Raw genomic sequence first — 23,572 nt, 5'->3', positions numbered from 1 at the left:
TTTGGCTGTTTTTAGATATATTTAAAAGATCTGTTTTTATTGAAGTCAACCTTGTCTCTCTGCCACTTTAACCCTCAATCCAACCCTGTGATCATCTACAGTAAGGGATACTGAGATTTCAGCCTCTATGCCCTCCTGCTTGTTAGCTTGAACTTGGGTTATGTTTCTCCTGGGCCTGTCCAACACAGTATCTACCATACTGTTAAGCTCTATTAATGAATACTTTTCGGGAGGGGGGAAAGGAACAACTTTGCAATATCAAATTTCTGCCCTACAAAAAATGCTGAGCAAGCCTACATATGCACACCCATTAAAATACAGTGTTAGCAGAAGAGAGACTAAATATTCACCCAAATGGGAAGCAGTTCTAAGATACTATTACAGATTATCTGTGGCTTTTCCCCAACCAACTCCTGGCAATGTATGTTATAACCCTTATCTCCAGCACATTAGGAGAAGCCTTTGGGAGATAATACAGCCTTTCGTGGGAGGGGGACTCAGGTTTATGCGCTCTTGCAAGTGACTGTAAAGAGCACGTTCTGTCTCTGCCCTACAAAAACAAAGATATGAAAATGGTGCATGGATGACTCACTCCTACAATTGGAAGGCTAAGTATTTAAAAATCATGGTTCAAAGTCAGCCCAGACAGAAAAATATGTGAGATTCTTCTCGCCACTAAACCACCAAAAAGTCAGTAGAACTGTGGCTTACATGGGAAAATGATGCTAGCCTTGAGCCAAAACGCTACTGGACAACATCCAGGCTCAAGCCTTAAGACCTTTGTTCAGCACAACAACAACAAAAAGCCAGCATCTTGTCGGGGCATGGAGGCTCACGCCTGTAATCCTAATTACTCAGGAGGCTGAGATCTGAGGATCAAAGTTTAATCTCCAACTAATCACTAGGAAAAGGGAAGGGGTGCTGTGGCTCTGGGGTAGGGTGGTAGCCTTGAGCCCAAGAGCTCAGGAACAACACCCAGTCCCAGGGGTAGAGTGGTAGCCTTGAGTAGAATAGCTCAGGGGCAGCACCCAGGCCCAGATTCAAGCCCCATGACCCACCAAAAAAAAAAAAAGGTAGGCATAAATCAAAAATAGCTCACAAAACACTGGATTTGGACTTATCTTGAACTTTCCTGACTACAGAATGAAAAGAAATCAGTGTTTTAGCTACCCAGACTGTAGTAATTTGTTACAGTAAACACTGTAGACAAATACATTGTATCATACTGAGTCATTAAGAGAAGAAGGCAAATGTACGTGCTCTATCTGAAGATGTACACAAAATGGCATCCTTCTCCCTTTAGCTCACTCAACTGGCAACCAAAAGTAGCTTCCAATGTTGATGTTTTCTGTGAAACAAATAGTGTTAGTAGCAAATACTTACGTTGTTCTTACTGTAAAAGGAAAACCTATAGGAAGTTTGAGATAACCTCAAAACAAACCCCAAAAGATGATCTGCTTAAACAGCTTCCTTAAAGGACACCAAGAAATTGGAAGGCTCCTTTATTTTAAAAATATAAACAGCAATAAAACTAAAATAAGAAAGCCATCAGAACAAGATACAGCTTCATGGCATCAACAGATACCCACTCTTCGGAGCACATCATTCCTAGAAAGGCTTTAGTGGAATTAAAACACAAGGTGAAGTCTCATTGCTATTCCCATCCACTGATTCTTCTCTTTTTTTCCCCCCTAGTGGTTAATTGGAAATAAAGTCTTACAGTATTTAGTGTCCAGACTGGGAATCCTCAGATCTCAGGTGAGCCACCGTGCCCGGCTCTTCCCTTCTCTTTAAGTGGCGCCTTCAGAGGGCATGGCATTGGCTTCATCTTTCTGACATAAAATTACACACAACACAAAAATGACTTGGTATGTGCCTTTCTCAATGGCAGGTTTCACTCTCACGATGTTTCACAAAGCCATTAGGACATAACAACTTCAAAATGTGACTACTGGCCGCAGATGCAGTGGCTCACGCCTGTAATCCTAGCTACTCAGGAGGCTGAGATCTGAGGCTAAGGGTGAGAACCACCTGAGAAGCTTACGGCTTGGATGAGCTGGTGAGCCCCCATCTTTTCCAGTGGAGACTAGCGTACATGTGTATATGTTCCCTGGAGGTTTCTAGGATTTCCTAGGAGATTTTAAATTTCCACATAATTGTGGTTCCCCCCCCCCCCAAAAAAAATCACAGCTTTGTGGTCTTATTTAAATTTCTGAAGAAAGCACTGTTTTTCTGAGATTGAGAACACTTGAATACATTTAGAAAATGCAGTTGCCTTTTTGAAGACATACCTGAGTCACATAAGGTTCGGGGCAGTAGTTAAATGTTTGCTCTTGTTTAACTAGTCTAATAAAACATTCCCAATTTGACATACAGGTAAGTCAGAATTGATAGCAATTTTCCCCAAGACTGCAAGAAGTTAGCACTAATTACAAGCTGTATATAGTTAGTGAGATTATTGTGTATATTCAAGATTAAAGTCTCGTTTTCTGAACTGTGACTTCAGTAACTCAGCAAAAGAAAAAAAAACTGCATTGAATTTTGGATCATTTCTTAGTGCGAGGAGCTAATAATGAAAATACCTCTTGGGATATGCTTTGTAAGCAAGAGTGTGAAAATGAGTGTTAGTGATGGCCAGTCCTGGGGTTTGAACTCAGGTCCTGAGCACTGCCTTAAGCTTTCCTCAGGCTAGTGCTTTACAGCACCACTTCCAGCTTTTTTGTTCATGTGGTACCAAGGAATTGAACCCAGGGCTTCCTGCATGCTAGGCAAGCGCTCTGCCATTAGGCCATGCTCCCAGCCCTAGGCTGAATCGTCTTAAAGAAATGAAAGCTTCCAGTGTTGTATCACTGTTCTTTGGTTGTGTAACTCAAGACATCTAATCTAAGTAGTCTACAACAAAACTATCACAGTGACAATGTGTGTGTGTGTGTGTGAATTAGTTTATTGTGTGTGGGGGGGGGATGGGCAGTCCTGGGGCTGGAACTCAGAGCCTGAGCACTGTCCTTGGGGTTTCTCAAGGCTGGGGTTCTACCACTTGAGCCATAGCAACACTTTTGGTTTTTCTTTGTATGTGGTACCAAGGAATCATTCCCTGGTCTTCGAGCATGCTAGGCAAGCACTCTACCACTAGGCCAAACTCCCGGCTGAGAATTAGATTTTGTAATCACACCAGTATATTATTTCTCTGTGTTGTAGTTTTTTTTTTTTTTTTTTTGGCCAGTCCTGTGCTTGAGCTCAGGGCCTGAGCGCTGCCTTAGGCTTTCCTCAGCCTAGTGCTTTACCTTGGGCCACAGCACCACTTCTGGCTTTTTCTATGTGTGGAGTACCAAGGAATCAAACCTGGGTCTTCGTGCATGTTAGACAGGCACTCACTCTACCACTAGGCCAAACTCCGGGTCCCTCTGTGTTATAAATTTTGAGTCAGAATGTCCAGCAGCAATGAAGAAAGTCGTTTTATTTCCAACAGTGAGATTCTAAATTACAATATAGTATAGACATAACCTTTTATTATTAGGGCCAACCTTTTTCTATGCTTAGGTCTCATTTAGTTAGAAGAGTTCTGAATTTTGCTCATAGAATTTTCTGTTTTATAAAAAAATACTGAGACCTTTTTATCCTTTGCTATCAGTAGTTATTTGAGGCAGATGGGGGCAAGGGATATTTCTGTCCTCTACTTAGGACTTACAGATTAGAAAGGCCCATGGCTGGCTGTGCAAGGGTTTGGTATAGGGTCAGGATATAGGAAACTCAGGTCAAGATTAAGACTGTCTGATTTTCTTTGTATGAAATGATAGTAGTTTCTGATTTCTTTGGTAAGCTTTATGTTATGTTATTAAATGTCTCTTAATTGATTTCTGAGGTCAGTTAGGATGTGGTTAGTATGGGCATCTTTTAATTAGAACTTTGAGCGTCCCTATGTTTTTTAGGTAAGTTGTTAAAAGTGCCATATACTTTGTCATTTTTTTTGCCAGTCCTGAGCTTGAGGTCAGGGTCTGCACTGTCCTTGGATTTTCTCAAGGCTAGAGTTCTACCACTTGAGCCTCAGCACCACTTCTGGCTTTTTTCTATGTATGTGGTACGGAGGAATCGAACCCGGATCTTCATGCATGCTAGGCAAGCACTCTACCACTAGGCCAAACTCCTAGCCCTACTTTGTCACTTTTATTCAAAAAATAATTTTATGACCTAAACACTTGGAAATAAACTCAGGATAATTTGAATAGTTTTTTTAAACATTGGATGAGTTTTATTCATACATATTAATATACTCAGCTTGTCTTGTTTTTCTTGTTCTTCTGCATGCCTGTAAGAACTTAATGACTGGTATTTGGGGGACTGGTTTAGTGAAGAGAATACTGAATTGAGAAATAGGAAGCTGGGTGCCGGTATTGTTGCCTACAATATTAGCTACTACTCAAGAAGCGAGACTTGAGGATCATGGTTCAAAGCCAGCCTGGACACAAAAGGACCTGAGACTCTTCTCCAATTAACCTCTAGAAAATGGGAAGTGGGACTTGGCTTGAGGGTAGGATGTGGCCTTGCACTGAAGAGCTCAGGGACAACACCCAGGTCCAGAGGTAGGGTGGTAGCCTTGAGCTGAAGAGCTCAGGGACAGTACCCAGCCTGAGTTCAAGATCCATGACCCACACAAAATAAAAATCTGATTACTGGCTGGACACAGGAGGCTTCTACCTAAAATCTTAGCTACTCAGGAGGCTGAGATCTAAGGATTACAACTCAGAGCCAGTTGGGGAAAGTAAGTCCATGAATCTCTTTATCTCCAATTAACTACCAAAAGAGCTGGAAGTAGAGCTCCATGGCTCAAGTGGTAGAGTGCTAGCTGTGAACCTCAGGGATGGCGCCTGGCCCACAGTCAGAATCATACTCAAGATGTTTGTCAAGGTTATGACTTCACAGGGGCTCCAAAGACATTTGATACTAAACGTGGGTTGAATGTATAATAAAAGAACAACACAATGTTACTTGTTAAAGTCCTCAAAGTAGATTTTATTTATACATTTCTTCAAATAATTGTGGAGTTCTTAAAAATCCCTCCCAAATTTGACAATTTAGGGGCAGCAGTGGAAACCAAGGGTCTTAGAAGAAAGCAAATACAAACGGACTAGTGCTTTGCTAGCTCACTGAGCTAACACTAAAGAAGCCGATTTATTCTTAAAGGACTATAGGTATGTTTGAAGTGGCCCTCTGACAATCTGTTTCAAATAAAATGTTAAAGAGATTAGTTTCCGAAATGTGTAGCCCTGAAGATCAAACTTCATAAATGTATGCCTGCAAACAAGTGCAAAGCTTGGTAGCATCTACACAGAAAACCAATAGCCCCACTGACTTTAAAACTCAGAATAAGCTAAATGGCATGGTAATAGTGACAGTATTTTCAAAGCATATCATTAAAAGTAATCTAGTAAGACTGTTCACACTCTGATGAAAAGACCTAATCCCTTTCAAAAAGAAAAATGTATTTTGCAAGAAAAACAACACTGTACAATTCACTGGTAAATTAAGATTTTTTTTGAGGTTATAAGAAATGGGGCCAAAACAAGACACACTCCAATGGGATGATAAGAAATGTCTTATAAGTAAAGTGCATGAAAGGAAGCCTGCTCTGCTAAATGAAGTAGACAAAGGTGAGAAGTCAAGGGTCATTCGCCAGAGCGGCAGCAGGCCCGAAAACCACACTGCAAATTCTGGCATCCACTGGCGGTATCAGCATGAGGACCTGCATGAAAACAGAAGAATGTGAAAGGAGGAATTTCTTGGCAATCATATAAAAATAACTTTTCTTATGAAAAAGTTAAAAATTTGTTTTACTATGTTTATATCGCATAAATAAAATTTAATGAGTACATAAAAAATTAATCAAACACAAACTGTCAAAAACAGCAAGGCTTTAAATATCCTTCATAGTTCAAAGGGTAAACAGAAGAGGAGAGAGAACTTTTTGGCAACAATCCTACAACATAAAAATCCAAGAAAGGACGACAGTAAAACTGCCAAGATAATTTAACATCGACTTGTATATAATATGAACATCCTCCCAAGAAATACAATTAAGTCAGGAACAATCCTGTGAGCTAAAGAACCAATCATTAAAAGAAAACCAACTACAGACACACAGACCTGAGCGTTTGCAATGTTTTTGTTTGTTCGGCTTTTTTTGTGCCAGTCCTGGGGCTTGAACTCAGGACTTGAGCTTTTTTGCTCAAGACTTGCACTCTGTCACTTGAGCCACAGCTAGCTCCTCTTTTGGCATTTTGGGGTAGCCAACTGGAGGTGACAGTTTCATGGACCTTCCTGCCCAGGCTAGCTTTGAACTGCGATTCTCCGACCTCAGCCTCCTAGGATTATAGTTATGATCCCAACACCCAGCCATTTCCAACGTTTTTAATGAACATTTGTAGCCACCCCATCACATATGGTTAAAATTATTTTCTAAAATTAAGTATATAATAATTTATTAGGCTATCTAAAACTGTGACTCCCTTACAGAAAGGAAGAAAAGGCTATCTGTAGACTAACTGTCATCTATCCAACCACACAAGGCTCAATGAACGCAACTAGGAATTAAAAACCAACAAAGGTGGGGCCAGAAGTGTGGCCCAGTGGTAGAATGTTTATTTAGCATGCACAAAGACCCAGGTTTGATTCCTCAGTACCACATATGTAGAAAAAGCCAGAAGTTGTGCATGGCTCAAGTGGTAGAATGCTAATCTTGAGATCCAAGGACACTACTCAGGCCCTGAGTTTAAGCCCTGAGGACTGCCAAAAAACAGAGAATCTGAGAATCACAGTTTGAAACTAGCCTGAGCAAGAAAGTCAATGAACCACTAAAAAAGCCAAAAGTGGAGCTATGGCTCAAGTGGTAGAGTGCTAGCCTTGAGGGGGGAAAAAAGTTTCATAGCACAGACTTAGTTTTCATGAAGAAAAGCGAGTGTGGAACAGTTGTTTCTCCTCCACTGAACTCACACTCACAGTATCCTGACATCATGAACAAATAGCGTGGCTAATTAGTTCTTGATGCAATACCTAGAAAGCCAAAACTTTTCAGGTGGGTAAGGCAATGCAAAATGAAGAATGACATTAACTCTAACTTTACTGCAGAACACATCAAAAGAAACTAATTACTGATGAGTGAACACATAGGTTATATGTACTTTCAGAAACTTTTTTTTTAATATGTACTCTCGAGACAGCATATACAAAAGAAAAGGGAGAATTTTTTTTCTTCCTTTTTTTGTTGGTCATGGAACTTGAACTCTGAGCCTGGGCACTGTCCCTGAGCTCTTCAACTCACGGCTACCGTTCTAGTGAGCCATAGTGCCATTTCCGGTTTTCTGGTGTTCACTGGAAAGAAGAGTCTCGGCCTTCTGAGTACCTCAGATCATAGGCACGAGCCACCACGCAGAGAAAAAATGGAAAATTCCAGGACACAGAGTCACTGAAGTACGATGTTGATACAGTTCATTATGGAAATGACACCACCTCTCAGTAAGAAAAGAAATACTCGATTTTACAGATGCGTGCAGAATTGCAACAGCTTACATTTCATTTATTTGCAAATACTTATGTGTAATTTTAAAATTGACAGGATGCTGGGATTAGCTTTGATTGTAGCACATCCAATAATGGATATTGTGCAGATGAAGAGACGAGGCCAGACTTAGAACTGCTGCAGCTGACAGTATATGTGGATATACATTCAAGTTTTCCCATCAGAACGAGCCTAACATTACTTTATAAATTTGCCAGCCCATTTTTATTTTACCAAAATTACCTATTCCACTTTTATTCAATTAAGTGTTGAATGTAACTTGCCTCAAATTAAGATACAAAACTAAGTCATCTTAACAATAAATTGTGTGTGCGCGCACGTGAGAGAGTGCAGATAGGCAGTACATATTTTGTTAACTAGAAATGACCTGCTATGAAATGCTATGCGTTGGAATTATTTTCCCATTATCTGAGTTAGACCAATTTTCACCTTGAACACATGTCCTGCTTTACCTACATACAACACAATCCCTGACCTTTGCACATCTTGGCTCGCCTTTCATGGTTTACTTGATTACTACTGCGTTTCTCCCATCTTTTAGTTCCCATCACCCAGACAAGCCCTGCCCCATACCCCACACTTCCAGCTCCAACGTGCCAATCTTATGAAATGCCTAAATTTCTAGGTTTTGCCAAGGAGTATGTGGTCATCATTTTATCCAAATGAAATTCTGTTTTTCAAATTTTTAAGACAGAAGTGAAACATACATAAAGACTCAATTTTCAGGCTGAGAGTTTAGCCTAATCATAAAACTGTTTGCCTAGCATGCATGAAGACCCAAGTTCGATTCCACAGTACCACATACACAGAAAAAGCTGGAAATGATGCTGTGGCTCAAGGGTTAGAGCTCGAGCCTTGAGAAAGCCCAGGCCCTGAGTTCAAGCCCCAGGACTGGTGAAAGAAAGAAAATAGGGAGGGAGGAGGGAGGGAGGGAGGGAGGGAGGGAGGGAGGGAAAAGACCAGGAACTGCCGTTGCTCATCTTTTTGGTTCAATTTTCTAAACTAAAACAACTCAAAACTACTTTAAAATGTGTCCTACTGTTTTCCCTTAGAACCAGTTCCTCATTATGTTACCCCAGGTTGGTCCCAAACTCAAGCAATCCTCCTGCATTTGTCTCCCAAGTAGCTGCAATACAGGTGTGTGGACCACCCACATGAGTATACCTATTTAAAAAAAAAACAAAAGAACACAATGGAATTCTATGCTGCTGTCAGAAAGAAGGACATCTCCCCATTTGTTAGGAAATGGAAAGACTTAGAAAAAATCCTATTAAGTGAAGTAAGCCAGACTCAAAGGAACTTAGGCTCAATGGTTTCCCTCATTTGTCATAATCAGTAGAAACCTTGGGCTCTCCTAGCACAGACTTGCAATAGAGCAAAACCTTGATACAAAAGGCCATATAGTAGGACGCTAAATGAAAGGATCTCTAGGATATAGAAACATAAGCCATATAATGAGTGATTGTTATCCTTAAGGTACTATGTTATCTCTCATCTCTTTTGCTGTCCCTTGGTTATCTCATATTGTTACAGTATCTCACTTTGTTATCTGATATATTGGATATATTTGTATTTGATTATTTGAAATTGGATAGGGAAGGGGGGAAAACCAAGGGGGGGAGGGTAATGGGTACCAAGACATGTGAAAGGGTATCAATGTATGTGAATTAATGCACCTTCTATCTGGCAAATATCATGTAACCCTTCTATTAATTACAATAAAAATATATGAAAAAAATAAAATAAAGACTTTAAAAATCAAAAAAAAAAAAAAGATGACAGAAAGCTAAGCATAGTGGCTCACACCTGTAATTATAGCTACTCAGGAGGCTGAAATCTGAGGATCCTGGTTCAAAGCCAGTCCAGGCACTAACGACCTTGAGACTCATCTCCAATTAACCACTAGAAAACCAGCCTTGAGCTGAAGAGCTCAGAGACATTGCCCAGGCCCAGTTCAAGTCTAATGACCTAACAACAACAAAAAAAGATGGCATAAAGGTAAAGTAATAAAGATGGATTCAACAGTAGCTTGGTAAGGGCATGGGGGGAGAAGCATAAATAATGCCCAGAAGCAGTAGAAATATGTGACTCATTTTCAAGGGAAATTGTAAAGTATCACTAACAGTAAGATGTTAGTGTACCAAAACAAGTGTCAGAAATGAGAACAGTAGATAGCAGAAAAACTGAGCTACTATCAGAAAGAAACATGATTAAGATGTTCTAGATTTCCAATATTATCAAGTAGATAGACACTAACAATTCAAACATCACTCTCGTCAAATACCAGAATTATCAGGAGCAAATTTCTTAATGTAGGGGAACCCAGATAGTTATATACGAATTAAATGACATTAAATAAATAGAAATAGAAAAATAAAATTATTAAAATCTTTAAATCATAGTAAAGAATAAATCTTATAACAAGGCATTTAAAATATTATGAGAACTATAAAAGTTGCCATTATTTCCCCCAATTTTGATTAAATGACATTTTAAGTAGTGTAAATTATTCATGCTAGTGTGTATCTGCACTTACCTGCACTTACCTTTAAGTCCTCTTTAACTTAAGTTAGAAACATAAGAGAGCAAATCATCTGAGACTTGGTCACCTCCAGAACTATGAGCTAATCTATCTTAATTTATATATTATACATACTTGGAGATGCAAACCAATACAAAAAGCTTATTTGCCATTATTGTTCAAATGTTCTTCAGGGCTCTAAACTGTGTCATTTAAAGAACACTTCTTAGATGATAAAAGAGCTTATCAATAGTATGGCTAAGAAATCTTTATGTTCAAATAAAAAAAAATTTTAAATCCACAGAGAATAATCTGAAAGAATCAAAATCACATCTTTATAAGTTCTAGCAAGTCATCTTGCTCAACACACTGTTTAAATAACTGACAAAGTCTCTGCCAGTGCATGGAAACCATTTCATTCTACTTTGTCACATTATTTAGTTTATAACTAATGCATACTGATAATTTACTTCTTTTAGCTAATAACCTGGTAGTTAATTAAGTATATTTTAATGAAATACATTTTAAGTTAAATATTATTTTCAAATATTTACTATAAAATGCCATCTAAATATATTTTTATCACTATAAGGCCATACTCTAAAACGTCGTACTTTAGAAAAATAGTAGTAATAAGAAGGGGGCCATTAAGCATTCATAAATATTTCCTATACAAGCTGGGCTGCTTTGAAAGACAGTGTCAACCTTCTAAACTAGATAATTATTAACAATTTTTTAGGTTTCCATAAGTCATTTTAAGAAAAAACTTGTACCAAAGAATTGTTTTAAGAGCAATTAGCTGGATTTATAGAACCCAGGTCACATGACAAGCCATCCTTTAAGTTACACAAAATGAAATTTCAATGGTTTCTTAAAGCACTACAATTTCCTTTCAAATCTTTCAGAATCAGATGTTAAAAATTTTACTGAAAATTACCACTTATCAAAAAAAAATCTTACATTCAAAAAAGTGAATACAACAGCTCCTCTTGAACAATGTAATATTTATATGTTCTAAACAAATTAAGATGAAAAGAATACTGACAAAGTACTAAAGATTTAATTATTTTACTTATCTTTTCATCTAAATTATTTCAAGACATTTAAAACACAAACACAAAATACGGAGATAAATCATAAAAATGAAATGAAATCCCACTATCTTACCACCCACAGCATCTATATAGCTAAACACAATAAACAAATAGGTGTAGATTTGTTCCCAAGAATAACCGATACTGAAATTCAAGTGCAATAGGCAAATAACTTTCTCATGTAATTGCTTACTTATTACTGTTGATAATGTGCTATAAATGCTAGGAAGTACATTGAAACTACAAGGAAGTAGAGTTATATTTAAGAACAAAACATATGCTCTGATCTCAAGTACTCCGCATGTATAGTAGTTGGTTGACCACATGGTTTGTACACGTTCAGCAGGTGAAACTGCAGAACTGACTTTTACTGTTCCTTGATTACACTGAAGGGATCAGAGACAAAATTTGCTCCCACCTTATGATGATACACTAAAGCCATGAGTCATGGCTTTAGTGTATTTTTTAAGCCCATTTTTTTCTTACAAAGAACTTTTGAAAAAATGCTTTTCCCAAATTATATTCAGTGTCTTCTAGGGCATTTGATAGTCCAGTAGAGATTGAATTTCTCAGATGTATGAAGAGCTGCTTCTCAGCTCTTACTAAACAAATCATCCTCCTGTATTGATCACTGGAAAAAATTTAGACAGGTCAGATTCCACTATCCACTTACTTTTTTTTTTTTTTTTTGTGCCAGTCCTGGGCTTGAGCTCAGGGCCTGAGCATGAACACTCTCCTTGGACTTTCTCAAGGCTACAATTCTACCACTTAGGCCTCAACACCACTTCCGGCTTTTTTTCCCCCTATGTATGTCATGATACACTAAAGCCATAAAGTCATGGGTTGCAAAACAATGTGATTCCAGAAATAAGAGTTGAGATTTCCTGTTTCATCGTATATGTCTTATTATTTATTTTTGCTGGACCTGGGGCTTCAACTCAGGCCCTAACCACTGTTCCTGAGACTCTTTTTGCTCAAGGATAGCACTCTATCAGTTGAGCCACAGTGCCACTTCTGGCTTTTTCAAGTAGTTTATTGACAATAAGAGTCTCACAGACTTTCCTGCGTGGGCTAGCTTTAAACCACAATCCTCAGAGCTCAGTTTCCTGAGTAGCTAGGATTACAGCAGTGAGTCACTGGGGCCTGGCTCATATGACAATCTAATTTCTGAGCAATGGCAAATTTGCTAACTTCTCTACCTCCTGTTATGTCGTTACTCTCTAGTCATTCTGGCTCCTGTCAACCCTCCTGACTGAGAAAAGCCCAAATCTGATCTTCCAGTATATGTGGGTACTTAAAAAGTAAGTGGATAAGGGCTGGGAGTTTGGCCAAGTGGTAGAGTGCTTGCCTAGAATGCACGAAGACCAGGGTTCAATTCCTTGGTACCACATACATAGGGGGAAAAAAAGCCGGAAGTGGTGTTGAGGCTTAAGTGGTAGAATTGTAGCCTTGAGAAAGTCCAAGGAGAGTGTTCATGCTCAGGCCCTGAGCTCAAGCCCAGGACTGGCACAAAAAAAAAAAAAAGTAAGTGGATAGTGGAATCTGACCTGTCTAAATTTTTTCCAGTGATCAATACAGGAGGATGATTTGTTTAGTAAGAGCTGAGAAGCAGCTCTTCATACATCTGAGAAATTCAATCTCTACTGGACTATCAAATGCCCTAGAAGACACTGAATATAATTTGGAAAAAGCATTTTTTCAAAAGTTCTTTGTAAGAAAAAAATGGGCTTAAAAAATACAAACAGGGGCCGGGAGTTTGGCCTAGTGCTAGAGCACTTGCCTAGCACGCAGGAAGTCCTGGGTTTGATTCCTCGGTACTAGGTAAAAGAAAAAAGTTGGAAGTGGTGCTGTGGCTCAAGGGGTAGAGCACTAGCCTTGAGGAAAGCCCAAGGACAGTGGTTAACCCTTGAGTTCAAGCCCCAGACATGGCAAAAAAAATACAAACAAGAAATATATATGTGCCAGATACCAGTGGCTCCTGTTGTAATCTTAGCAACTTAAGAGGATAAGATCTGAGCAAAAGATCTGAGATCAAAGCCTTCTGGGCAGGAAAAGTTTGAGACTCCTTATCTCCAATTAACCACAAAAACTGGAAGTGGAGCTGTGGCTCAAGTGGTAGAGCACTAGCCTTGTGTAAAGAAGCTCAGGAACAGTGCTCAAGTCCCAAGTTCAGGCCCAAGTAGCAGCATTAAAAAATATGTACATGCCAGGCACTGACGGTGACTTACTCTTATAATCTTAGCTACTCAGGAGGGTAAGATCTGAAGATCGAAGTTCAAAGCCAGCCTGGGCACAAAAGTCCGTGAGACTCTTATCTCCAATTAACCACCAGAAAACCACAAGTGGCACTGTGGCTCAAGTGGCAGAATGCTAGCTTTGAGCTGAAAGCTCAGGGACAGTGCCAAGGCCTAGAGTTCAAGTCCCATGACTGACAAAAAAAACAAACAAAATATGTGTATGTGTACATGTGTATATGTGCGTGTGTGTGATGATATTTAAGAGTAACTTCAAGAATAAATTTCCAAAATACGACAGAAATTTTGATCATGTCTAAGCATATCAGCCTTTTCTCAGTACTTATGCCCTATGGTCTCCTTAATCCTAAGTAAGATTTACCTGTAACCAGACCCAGAACTCATACTAATACTACCAAAGTCTTCCTTTGTCTACTGCACTGGATAAGGAGATATTGCAGGGAAAAGAAAACGAATATCCCTCAGAAATCCATGTTTCAGAATACCATTACCTCTAAATTGAATTCCAAAATCTTTAAAAAATTTTAGCATTTCCATGACAATCATATTTGAATGATAATACGTGACTCTTAAATGTGGTAGAATAGTATCTGAAATAGCTATCCTACAAGAAAACTTACCTTCAGGAAGCTAATGAAATTCTGACTTAAAAAAAATTAAATCAAACGTAAAGGACTAAAAGTCTGTATAATTAGAAGTCTAGAAAAAAGAACAAATAGAAACCATACTAAGTATGACAACTGCTAAAAAGCTTTAAATCAATGCCTTGAAAATAATTCTCACTGTTAAAAGGCATTACCGTTAATGTTGTCACAGTAGTAAAAGTATTCATCATTCAGGGAAGGGCATGCTGAAACCAAGTCCTGCAGGCCTGCACCAGTTACAGTAAGACAACCAGAGAGATTAAGATGCTCCAAATATGGCAGCCCTCCTCCCAGAGTCAAAACCCTGTAGGGAGAAATCATTGACAGTTAGAAGACATGAACGTACGGAAGCGTCTGAACTCCCATGGTCCACACTTCATTCACTTACCACAACTGGGTGACAATAAGAGTTTGGAATTTCGGAAAGACACTAAACAACTGGCTTCTTCCTTGGGGGGAATATTATAAACTCAGGAAAACTTTCTATATTCTTCCTACACATAGTCAGTAAACAAGTCTATAGGGCTTTTCCTTCAAAGTACAGTAGAGTAACTCAATTTTCACAGGAAGGAAGCACTGAACCCCTATGTTAAGAGTGTTCATTCTCGTACCAGAGTATCATATAAAAATCAAAGCTATGGACATTTTTAAACCTAAGAACTAGTCCCTCTGAAATTATAGGTAGAAATAGAAAATAAAAACAAAAACTTCCACACACATGTTCAAAGTATCATTATCCACAACAGAAAACAAAAACAAAAGCAAATGTAGAGCCCGGAGTATGGCCTAGTGGTAGAGTGCTCACCTAGCACTCATGAAGCCCTGGGTTCGATTCCTCAGTACCACATACTGGGAGTGGTGCTGTGGCTTGAGGGGTAGAGCTCTAGCCTTAAAAAAGCCCAAGGACACTGTGCAGGCCCTAAGAAAAAAACTCAAATGTCCACTAATGAATGGATAAACAAAATGTAGCATATGCCTATATAATTAAAATGTTACACAGCTACAAAGGACCAAAACACACTATGACATGCATGAGCCTTGAAAACAGTGAAGAAAAGCAGAAACAGCCAGGCGTGGTGGCTCACACCTGTAATCCTAGCTACTCAGGAGGCTGAGATCTGAGGATCAAAGTTCAAAGCCAGCTGGGGCACAAAAGGACCTTAGACTCTTACCTCCAATTAACCTCTAGAAAAAGGGAAGTGGGGCTTGGCTCAAGAGTAGGGTGGTAGCCTTAAGCTTGAGAGCTCAGGGACAGCGCCCATGTAGAGTTCAAGCCCATAAAAAAAGGCAGAAACAAAGGGCTACTTAAGCGCACAGTCCACTAATGTTAGTATTCAAGAACAGTAAATCCAGAGACAGTAAATTAGTTGCTGCCAGGGGATAGAGACAAGGAAGAATGACTATAGATTTCTAATAAGTATGGGGTTTCACTAGCAATGACAAAAAAAACATTTTTAAATTAGGTAACTGATAGTTGCACAACCCTGTAAATATGCTAAGCCTCTGGAATGCACATTAAAATGGGCGTTATTTTAATTTGTGTGAATTATAAAATAACCTAAAGAGAATCTAATAGTACATTCTAAAAGAATTAAATCAGTATTTATATAAATAGGATAAAGTGAGAAGATGATTAGAACAATGGTAGAGGAAAGATACATCAAGAACAACACTGAAGACATTTATTTTCTATTAAACATAAATTTAAACAATATTATAATAATAAAACAGAAAACCAGAGCTGGGCAAGGTGGCTCACACCTGTAATCCTAGCTACTCAGGAGGCTGAGATCTGAGGATCATGGTTCAAAAGCCAGCCTGGGCAATACAAACCCTGAGACTCTTACCTCCAATTAATCACTAGAAAATGGGAAGTGGGGTTATGGCTCAAGAGTAGGGCGGTGGTAGCTTTGAGCTGAAGAGCTCAGGGACAGTGCCAGGCAGAGTTCAAGCCCCAAGACCCTCCCCCACCCCGCAAAAAAAGAAAAGAAAGCCAGGAAGAGAAAAGGAATGTCAAAAGAAACTGACACAACACAATGAGTTTTAAAAATCATTATGCAAAGACAGGTGCTAGTAGCTCACACCTGTAATTCTAGCTACAAAGGCTGAGATCTGAGGATCAGAGTTTGAAGACAGACCAGGCAAAAGTTTGTGAGATTCTTATTTCCAATTAACTACCAAAAATCCCGAAGTGGAACTGCGGCTCAACTGGTAAAAGCACTAGCACAGAGCTCAAAAGCTCCAAGACAGCAACCAGGACCTGAGTTCAAACCCAAGGACCAGCACAAAACATAAATAATAAAAATTATTATGCAGCAACGAAATTAGGAGCAAACTAAAAGGTGAGATTTGAAGGTATTATTAATATGAAAATACTACTGAGTCATGTACTCAGGGAGGACACTGAATGTTAAAGCATGGGAGAGTACATTTTAGAATTATGCAGTTACATGATTAAAAGAGGAAAGATACTTTTTTGGGATGTGAGCCAAATCTGGCTCCTGAATTCAGGGCCTGGCTGCTTGGTCTTTTGTGCTCAAGGCTAGCACTCTCCTACTTGAGCCACAGCTCTATTTCCAGCTTTTTGGTAGGTAAGTGGAGTAAGAGTCTCGCAGATCTTCCTAACTGGGCCGGCTTTGAGTCCTTATCCTCAGATCTTAGACTGTTGAGTAACTCGGATTATGGGCTTCAGTCACCACCATAAAGAACTTCCTCTTCTTTGTTTCTTCCAAATTACAGGTTTCTACCACCCTATAAAGGCTCAAGTTAACAGCAGTAGTATAGTAGTTCATAATCTCTGTACCTTGACAGGGCCACAGCAGCTAGAGAAAACAGTCCTTGTTTTTTAAAAAATACAAAGTCTTTTCTCTATCTCTATTTTGTTATTGTTTTGTTGGCCAAGCTCCCCTTAAACATATAATTATTACCCTGCCTGTCTCTCAGCTTTGGGATTGCAGATATACCATGCTCAGCCTAAGAAAACAGTCTTTTACTTTTTCTTTCTTTTGTTCCCATTCAAGGGTTTATTCTCAGGGACCAGGAGTGTTGCTTATCTTTTTCATTCTACCACTGAAGCCACAGTTCCACTTCTAACTTTTTGCTGCTAGTCTCATAGACTTCCTTGCCCAGGCTGCCTTTGAACTGTGGTCCTCAGATCTCAGCTTCCTATGTAGCCAGGAGTACAGGTGTAAAGCACTGGCTCCCAGGTAAGAAAACAGTCTTTAACAAAGGGATAGTAGATTTAGCTTATGAACTTATGAAGTACATAATCCAAAACTAAAATTAAAGATACTACTTCTGCTGGGCGTTAGTGGCTCACACCTATAATCCTAGCTACTCAGGAGGTTGAGATCTGAGGACTGTGGTTCAAAGCCAGAACAGGCATGAAACTCTTATCTCCCATTAACCACCAAAAAACCAGAAGTGGTACTGTGGCTCAACGTGGTAGCCTTGAGCTGAAGAGCTCAGAGTTCAAGCCCCATGACTGATCAAGGGGAAAAAAAAAGATACCACTTCAAAATACAGTCTAAATTAACTCAAAAAGCATCTCATTCTAGGACAAGCTGCATGAAATGTAAATTTTCATATCACAAAAGGAGGGGAGAAAAACTGTCAGCCAAACAAAATTGTCCTTCAGCAATAAATACCATGTTTGTAACAATACCTGAAGAAAAAAAAAATTCCAAAAGCCTGAACATCATGTTTCAAGGAACTAGAAAAAGAGAACCTCAATCCAAAGTTATAGCACAAAAAAAGGAAATAATAAAGATCAGAATAAAAATAAATCAAGTGTACTTGAAAAAAAATCACAGGAGGAAAAAAAAAATCACTAAAAGAGGTGAGCATTTTAAAAGAAAAAAAAAAATCAAGGAAACCTCTAAACTACATTTAAGAAAGAAAATCAAAACAAATAAAAGGACGGACAAGCTGGGTAACAGTGGCTCGTGTCTATACTATCTGTAGTCCAAGGGACTTGGGAAGCTGAAATGGGAGGATTGTAATTTGAAACCAGCCTGGACAGAGAAGCTGAGCTAGAGGCATGGCTCACATGGTAGAGCACCAGCCATAAACAAAAAGTGCGAGTCAGAATGTTAGGCCCTCAGTTTGAGCCCCAATAGTAGCACACAAAAAAGAAAGATCATGAAAGACTACTATGACTAATTACAAGCCAAAGAATTGAATATTCAGGAAGACCTTGGAAAATCTCTAGAAAAATATACTCCAGAAAAGGTCAATTAGGAAGATAGAGAAAACCTAAATAGACCAGTAATGAAAAGATTTATTCTGAATCTTTTAACATAACAGCAAATAGTAGATACTTTGTAAATATCCAAATGGTTTAGTCTTTGAAAATAAAGTTAACAGTAAACAAGTCTATACTCAGATTGCAAACTTTTTCAATTAGTCACCATATATAAAACATGCCTTTGTCTCCAAAAGCAATTCATTCAATTCACCCAAATTATTATTATTTTATTATTATTATGTCGGTAGTGGGGCTTGAACTCTGGGCCTGGGCACTGTCCCTGAGCTCTTTAGCTCAAGGCTATCGCTCTATCACTTGAGCCACAGTACCACTTCCAGTTTTCTGGTGGTTAATTGGAGATGAGAGTCTCATAGTCTTTTGTGCCTGGGCTAGCATTGTGCCCGGGCTGCTTTGAACCTCGATCCTAAGATCTGAGTAGCTAGGATTACAGGTGTGAGTCACCAGCTGTGCCCGGCTCCAAATTATTTAAGAATGACTTGAGCTGGGCGTCAGCATTTTTTTTTGCTCATGGTTAGCACTCTACCACTTGAGGCACAGACCCACTTTCAGCGTGTGTGTGTGTGTGTGTGTGTGTGTGTGTGTGTGTGTGTGTGTGTGTGTGTGTTCTAAGAACATCCTTGCCCAGGCTGACTTCAAACCACAATCCTCAGATCTCAGCCTCCCGAGTAGTTAGAATTAGAGGTGTGAGCCACAGTGCCTAGCATAATAAAAAGGTTAATGTGAATAACTGCCAAAATCATACCATAAAACAAACAAAAACAATTCTCTACTTTTCTGCAAGTTTCACTTAAAGAATTAACTCTCTGACTTATCCAGAAATGCAGAGGAAAACTCCTAAATGCTGAAACGGAACCTTGTAATTCCACATCTACACAGGTATCCTCCCTCCTAAGTTTCTAAATGTTGGACCAGAACAGGTTCTTACTCATTGTCCATTGAAAGGGACACTTTGGAGCGGATGACTCACCTGAGACCATGGTCTGTGATCTGATAACATCCAGAGAGACTGAGAAACAAAAGTACTCGTCCAGTCACTTGATCACATTTGTCACTCTCAAAATAAAGTAAGTCATTTTCCCTATGCAATGTAGTCCTTAATGCTTTTCCACACATTGCAGAAGACCCTGGGAGTGTTGCCATAGTTCTTAGAGCGGTTCCTGTGCAACAGAATGAATGACCGCAGTAAGCAAGAGCTGGAGCAGCACAATGCGGCTGCCAACAGACAGTCGTCCTTAGTCCGACAATATCCTTCCTGTAGCAACCAACTGAGGAACAAGCAAAGCTGGATGCTGTTTCCATTACATGGAGACTTTCCACACCGCGGTGTCTCCATTCCACAGTATCTTCAATATCAGCCAAATCTTCAGCATCTAACATCCACACATAAGGAGAAGGGAAGCTTTCAGAAGAAACAGGTTTAGTCCAGGCGTGTTCGTTATCTATTTCTTCTCCAACGTCTCTGTTAGTTAAATCATGCAAACAGGCATATTGCTTGGCAGACTGCATGGTAATGTCTTTATTTTTCCATGTAGTTGAAGCAATTTGATTTGCAGAAGTTTTGAGAAAGCCACTTTGAGAAGTCAGGATGCCAAGAGCTTTGGAAATTTTCTCCAGAGCCACATCTGTGATTTTCTCACAGCCAGACAGATCAAGATGCCGAAGACTCTGGCAGCAACCGAGCCAAGACCAACTACAAGTAAAAAGTAACAAGTTCTTAGTGAGGACTCTCAAATTCCTCAAAACGACTTGACCTACATGTGTACATGTAACGTATCACTACTCATTTACCAAACATCCATCATCAGGCAGTATGCTTAGTGTTGGAATACAAAAAGATAGTAAGAATAATAAGAACTAATAATATTGCTAATCTAGCAGAAGGACAGGATAGGAGAAGGATAGGAAAAATTTGTTTATTATCTTAAAGCAAGTAGCAATGTATTTAATATATACTTAAAAGTTAGCAGTCAGACCCTGGCACAGTGGTTCACACCTGTAATCCTAACTACTAAGGCGGCTGAGATCTGAGGACCATGGTTCAAAACCAGCCCGGGCACTACAAAGACTCTGAGACTCTTATCTCCAATTCTCCAATTAATCACTAGAAAACCAGAAATGTTGCTGTGGCTCCAGAGCTCCAGGGGCAGGGTGGTAGCTTTGAGATGAAGAGCTCAGGGACAATGCCCAGGCCCAGACTTCAAGTCCCACAACTCACAAAAAAAAAAAAAGAAAAAAAAAAGTCAGTTGAGTTTGGCCTGATGGCAGAGTGCTTAAATGCTTGCCTAGCATGCATGAACACCTGGGTTCAATTCCTCCATACCACATACATAGAAAAGGCCAAAAGTGGTGCTGTGGCTCAAGCGGTAGAGTGCTAGCCTTGAGAAAGCCTAAGGACAGTGCTCCGTTCCTGGGTTCAAGCCCCAGAATTAGCCAAAAAAAAAAGTTAGCAGTCAAAATATAGACATGAAGGAAAGTGACTAAAAGCTCTAGAAACATACATTAGCCTCCTAAACAGGAAAGCAAGGGTGGGAAAGAGGGTGAGCTACACTACAGAGGAGGCTGGTTACTTCCTTGGAAGAGTTAATCTGCAGAGTAGCTTCAAGTGGCCGGTTCAAAACCAACTGTTAAGAAGTAAAGTGTTGGGGCCGGGAGTTTGGCCTACTGGTTAAAGTGCTTGCCTAGCATGCATGAAGACCCGGGTTCGATTCCTCGGTACCACAAACATAGAAAAAAGCCGGAAGTGGTGCTGAGGCTCAAGTGGTAGAGCTCTAGCCTTGAGAAAGTCCAAGGACAGTGCTCAGACTCTGAGCTCAAGCCCAGGACTGGCAAAAAAAAAAAAAAAAAAAAAAAAAGAAGAAGTAAAGTGTTGCCCGAAGGCAGTTAAAAGCCCAGCTAAAACCTTAGAACCATGTAATATGGTAAAAAGCAAGGCTAGGGCCAGGAGCATGGCCTAATGGTAGAGTGTTTGACTAGCATGCAAGAAGCCCTGGGTTCAATTCCTTGTACCACATACACAGAAAAAGCTACAAGTGGTGCTGTGGCTCAAGTGGTAGAACTCTAGCCTTGAGAAAGCTCAAAGACAGTGCCTAGGCCCGAGCTCAAGCCCCAAGAATGGAAGGGGAGAAGAAAAAAAAAAAAAGCAAGGCCTACTCACAGCACAAGATGACACACAGCTAAGAGCTGTGAATAAGGGACAGAACATTGGAGAGTGCATTCAAATTGAAGCCACACAGATTTGGTGGTAAATAGTATAATCAAACAGCAATTAGTTACAATCATATAAATAAGAAACTTCAGAAGGTTACTGATTCACAGAACTTGTAACACTGAAATATTTTAAATAACTAACCTGTCAAATGCAGAATCTGAGATGTCAGTCTGGGTAAGATCCAGATGCTCCAAGTTAGGACAAAGCTCTAAAATCTGTCTGACCTAAGAGAGGGAAGCAGTCACTGTGAAGATCCAGACCTTCAGTTAAAGCCAAAGACAACAGGAAATGCAATCTAGTTGCTTCCCAACGTATGTGCATTTAAATATGCAGACACACATATTCTCTGGGCTCAAATCTCTGAGTATCTTTTAGAACTTTTGACACTATAGCCAGACAAGCCCATTCTTCTTGAGGAAGACCCAAGATCATTCTAATGTATAAAGTTACCCTTCTATAAAAGTGATTTAGCTCATCTCATCATGCCTCACATTTGATGAGGAATCATATGAAATGCTATGTGGTAAAAATAGGCTTTACCACATAACGCCTATGAAACTAAATCATACACTTCACCTCGCCTCGTCTTCAAAGTTCCTCATCTAGAACGCCAGTAATAGAACTCATGCTGTGAAGGCTGTTGTAAGAAGTGGAGTAATACAGAAGCTAACCATGAATGCCTATCCATATAAAGTCCTCAATTATTCTTTTCCTAAGCAAACCAAAGTTCTATCACTATGTTGACTTTCATCATACTCAGGTTGTGTTTACCTGTTACCTACCATTTTGCTGGAAACTGCAGAGCTGTATGCTAGCACTAATGTTTTCACAGAAGTCCCAACATGCGGCAGAACATTATGAATTAAGCCATGGAGTAAACGTTTTTCCATCTGTGCGATGCTAATGGCAGTGGATTCCTCTGCAGACTCTTCTGCAAAATAAACTGGGATCTCTAAGAACTCGGTGATCAGAGTTAGAATACTTAAAGACCATCAAAACATTAAATATGAAATACTTTGTACTCTCCTTAGGCTCATTTCTGCAAACAATTCAACTTGCAGGCAATGAAAAGAACTCTGAATGCTTCTTTAAAAAAAAATGTGCAACGCCAAAGAAATAAATGATGAATGATTACTACCTGTTATTCTGCTCAAGTAAAAATAAGAGTTAGAATACAATTGAAACTGATCTTAGCCTGGTCATAAAGAATCAAGCAAAATAAGGTATCTCAGAATTTCTAAGTTCAACTTGGACATGGTCTGGCATTTCACTTAATCACATCTGTAAGGATTGAGTAGGTATTTACATGGTGGTAGACTCCTGGCGTAGCCAATGTAATGCCTGATTCAATCCTCAACACGGCACAGAGAGAGGAGGTGGTGAACAACTACTACTAATTTGACATACAGGGGAAAACTTTTGTCACAGGCATTATTAGAAAAGGTACATTAAGTCTTTTACTCCGTTTCTCTAAAGAGGTAAACTATCATTCTGTTGAGAACTGACTCCTTTCCCTTCCTCCTTTTCCTTTCCTTGCTTCTGCCACAAAACTTGTCATATTCTAACAGAGTACATTTTGCCTGTATCTTCTTCCGTTTTGTTTTGTTTGGCTGTTCATGGTGGGGGCGCTGATTTTTGTACTGGAGCTTCAACCCAGGGCTTAGCACTTTCACTCAGCTTTCTTGCTCATTGCTGATGCTCTGCTTTTCAAGCCATGCCTCTAGTCAAGCTTTGTAGTTGGTGCTGTGGCTCAAGTGGTAGAACTCTAGCCTTGAGAAAGCTCAAAGACAGTGCCTAGGCCCTGAGCTCAAGTCCCAAGAATGGAAGGGGGAAAAAAAAAAAAGCAAGGCCTACTCACAGCACAAGATGACACACAGCTAAGAGCTGTGAATAAGGGACAGAACATTGGAGAGTGCATTAAATTGAAGCTACACAGATTTGTTAAGCAGGTGCTATAACATAGAGTTTCAATCCCAACCTATAATTCCCATATACATTATTACTTGTATT

The 23,572-nt window shown here is 39.5% G+C and overlaps 1 protein-coding gene across 2 annotated transcripts in view; it reads right to left on the bottom strand.

The window, feature by feature from the left end:
• Positions 1-4,986: 4,986 nt before the first annotated feature.
• Fbxl5 (F-box and leucine rich repeat protein 5) overlaps positions 4,987-23,572 on the bottom strand; it is a 39,848-nt gene continuing 21,262 nt past the window's right edge. The window contains exons 7-11 of one of the 2 annotated variants that reach the window (XM_090343811.1): positions 22,345-22,505; positions 21,704-21,786; positions 19,322-20,044; positions 14,243-14,391; positions 4,987-5,740 (exon numbers count right to left, since the gene is read on the bottom strand). In XM_090343811.1, the coding sequence (XP_090199937.1) occupies positions 5,664-5,740; positions 14,243-14,391; positions 19,322-20,044; positions 21,704-21,786; positions 22,345-22,505 (1,193 nt within the window). In that variant the 3' untranslated portion in view covers positions 4,987-5,663. The remainder of the gene's footprint in view (positions 5,741-14,242; positions 14,392-19,321; positions 20,045-21,703; positions 21,787-22,344; positions 22,506-23,572) is intronic. The other variant, XM_090343812.1, reaches the window with a different exon arrangement.

Source organism: Megascapheus bottae, chromosome 13, assembly GCF_031878675.1.
Source record: "Megascapheus bottae isolate mThoBot1 chromosome 13, mThoBot2.hap1, whole genome shotgun sequence".
Taxonomy (NCBI): Eukaryota; Metazoa; Chordata; class Mammalia; order Rodentia; family Geomyidae; genus Megascapheus; species Megascapheus bottae.
The sequence above is the reverse complement of the archived record's forward strand: the minus strand, read 5'-3'. Positions and strand labels throughout refer to the sequence as shown.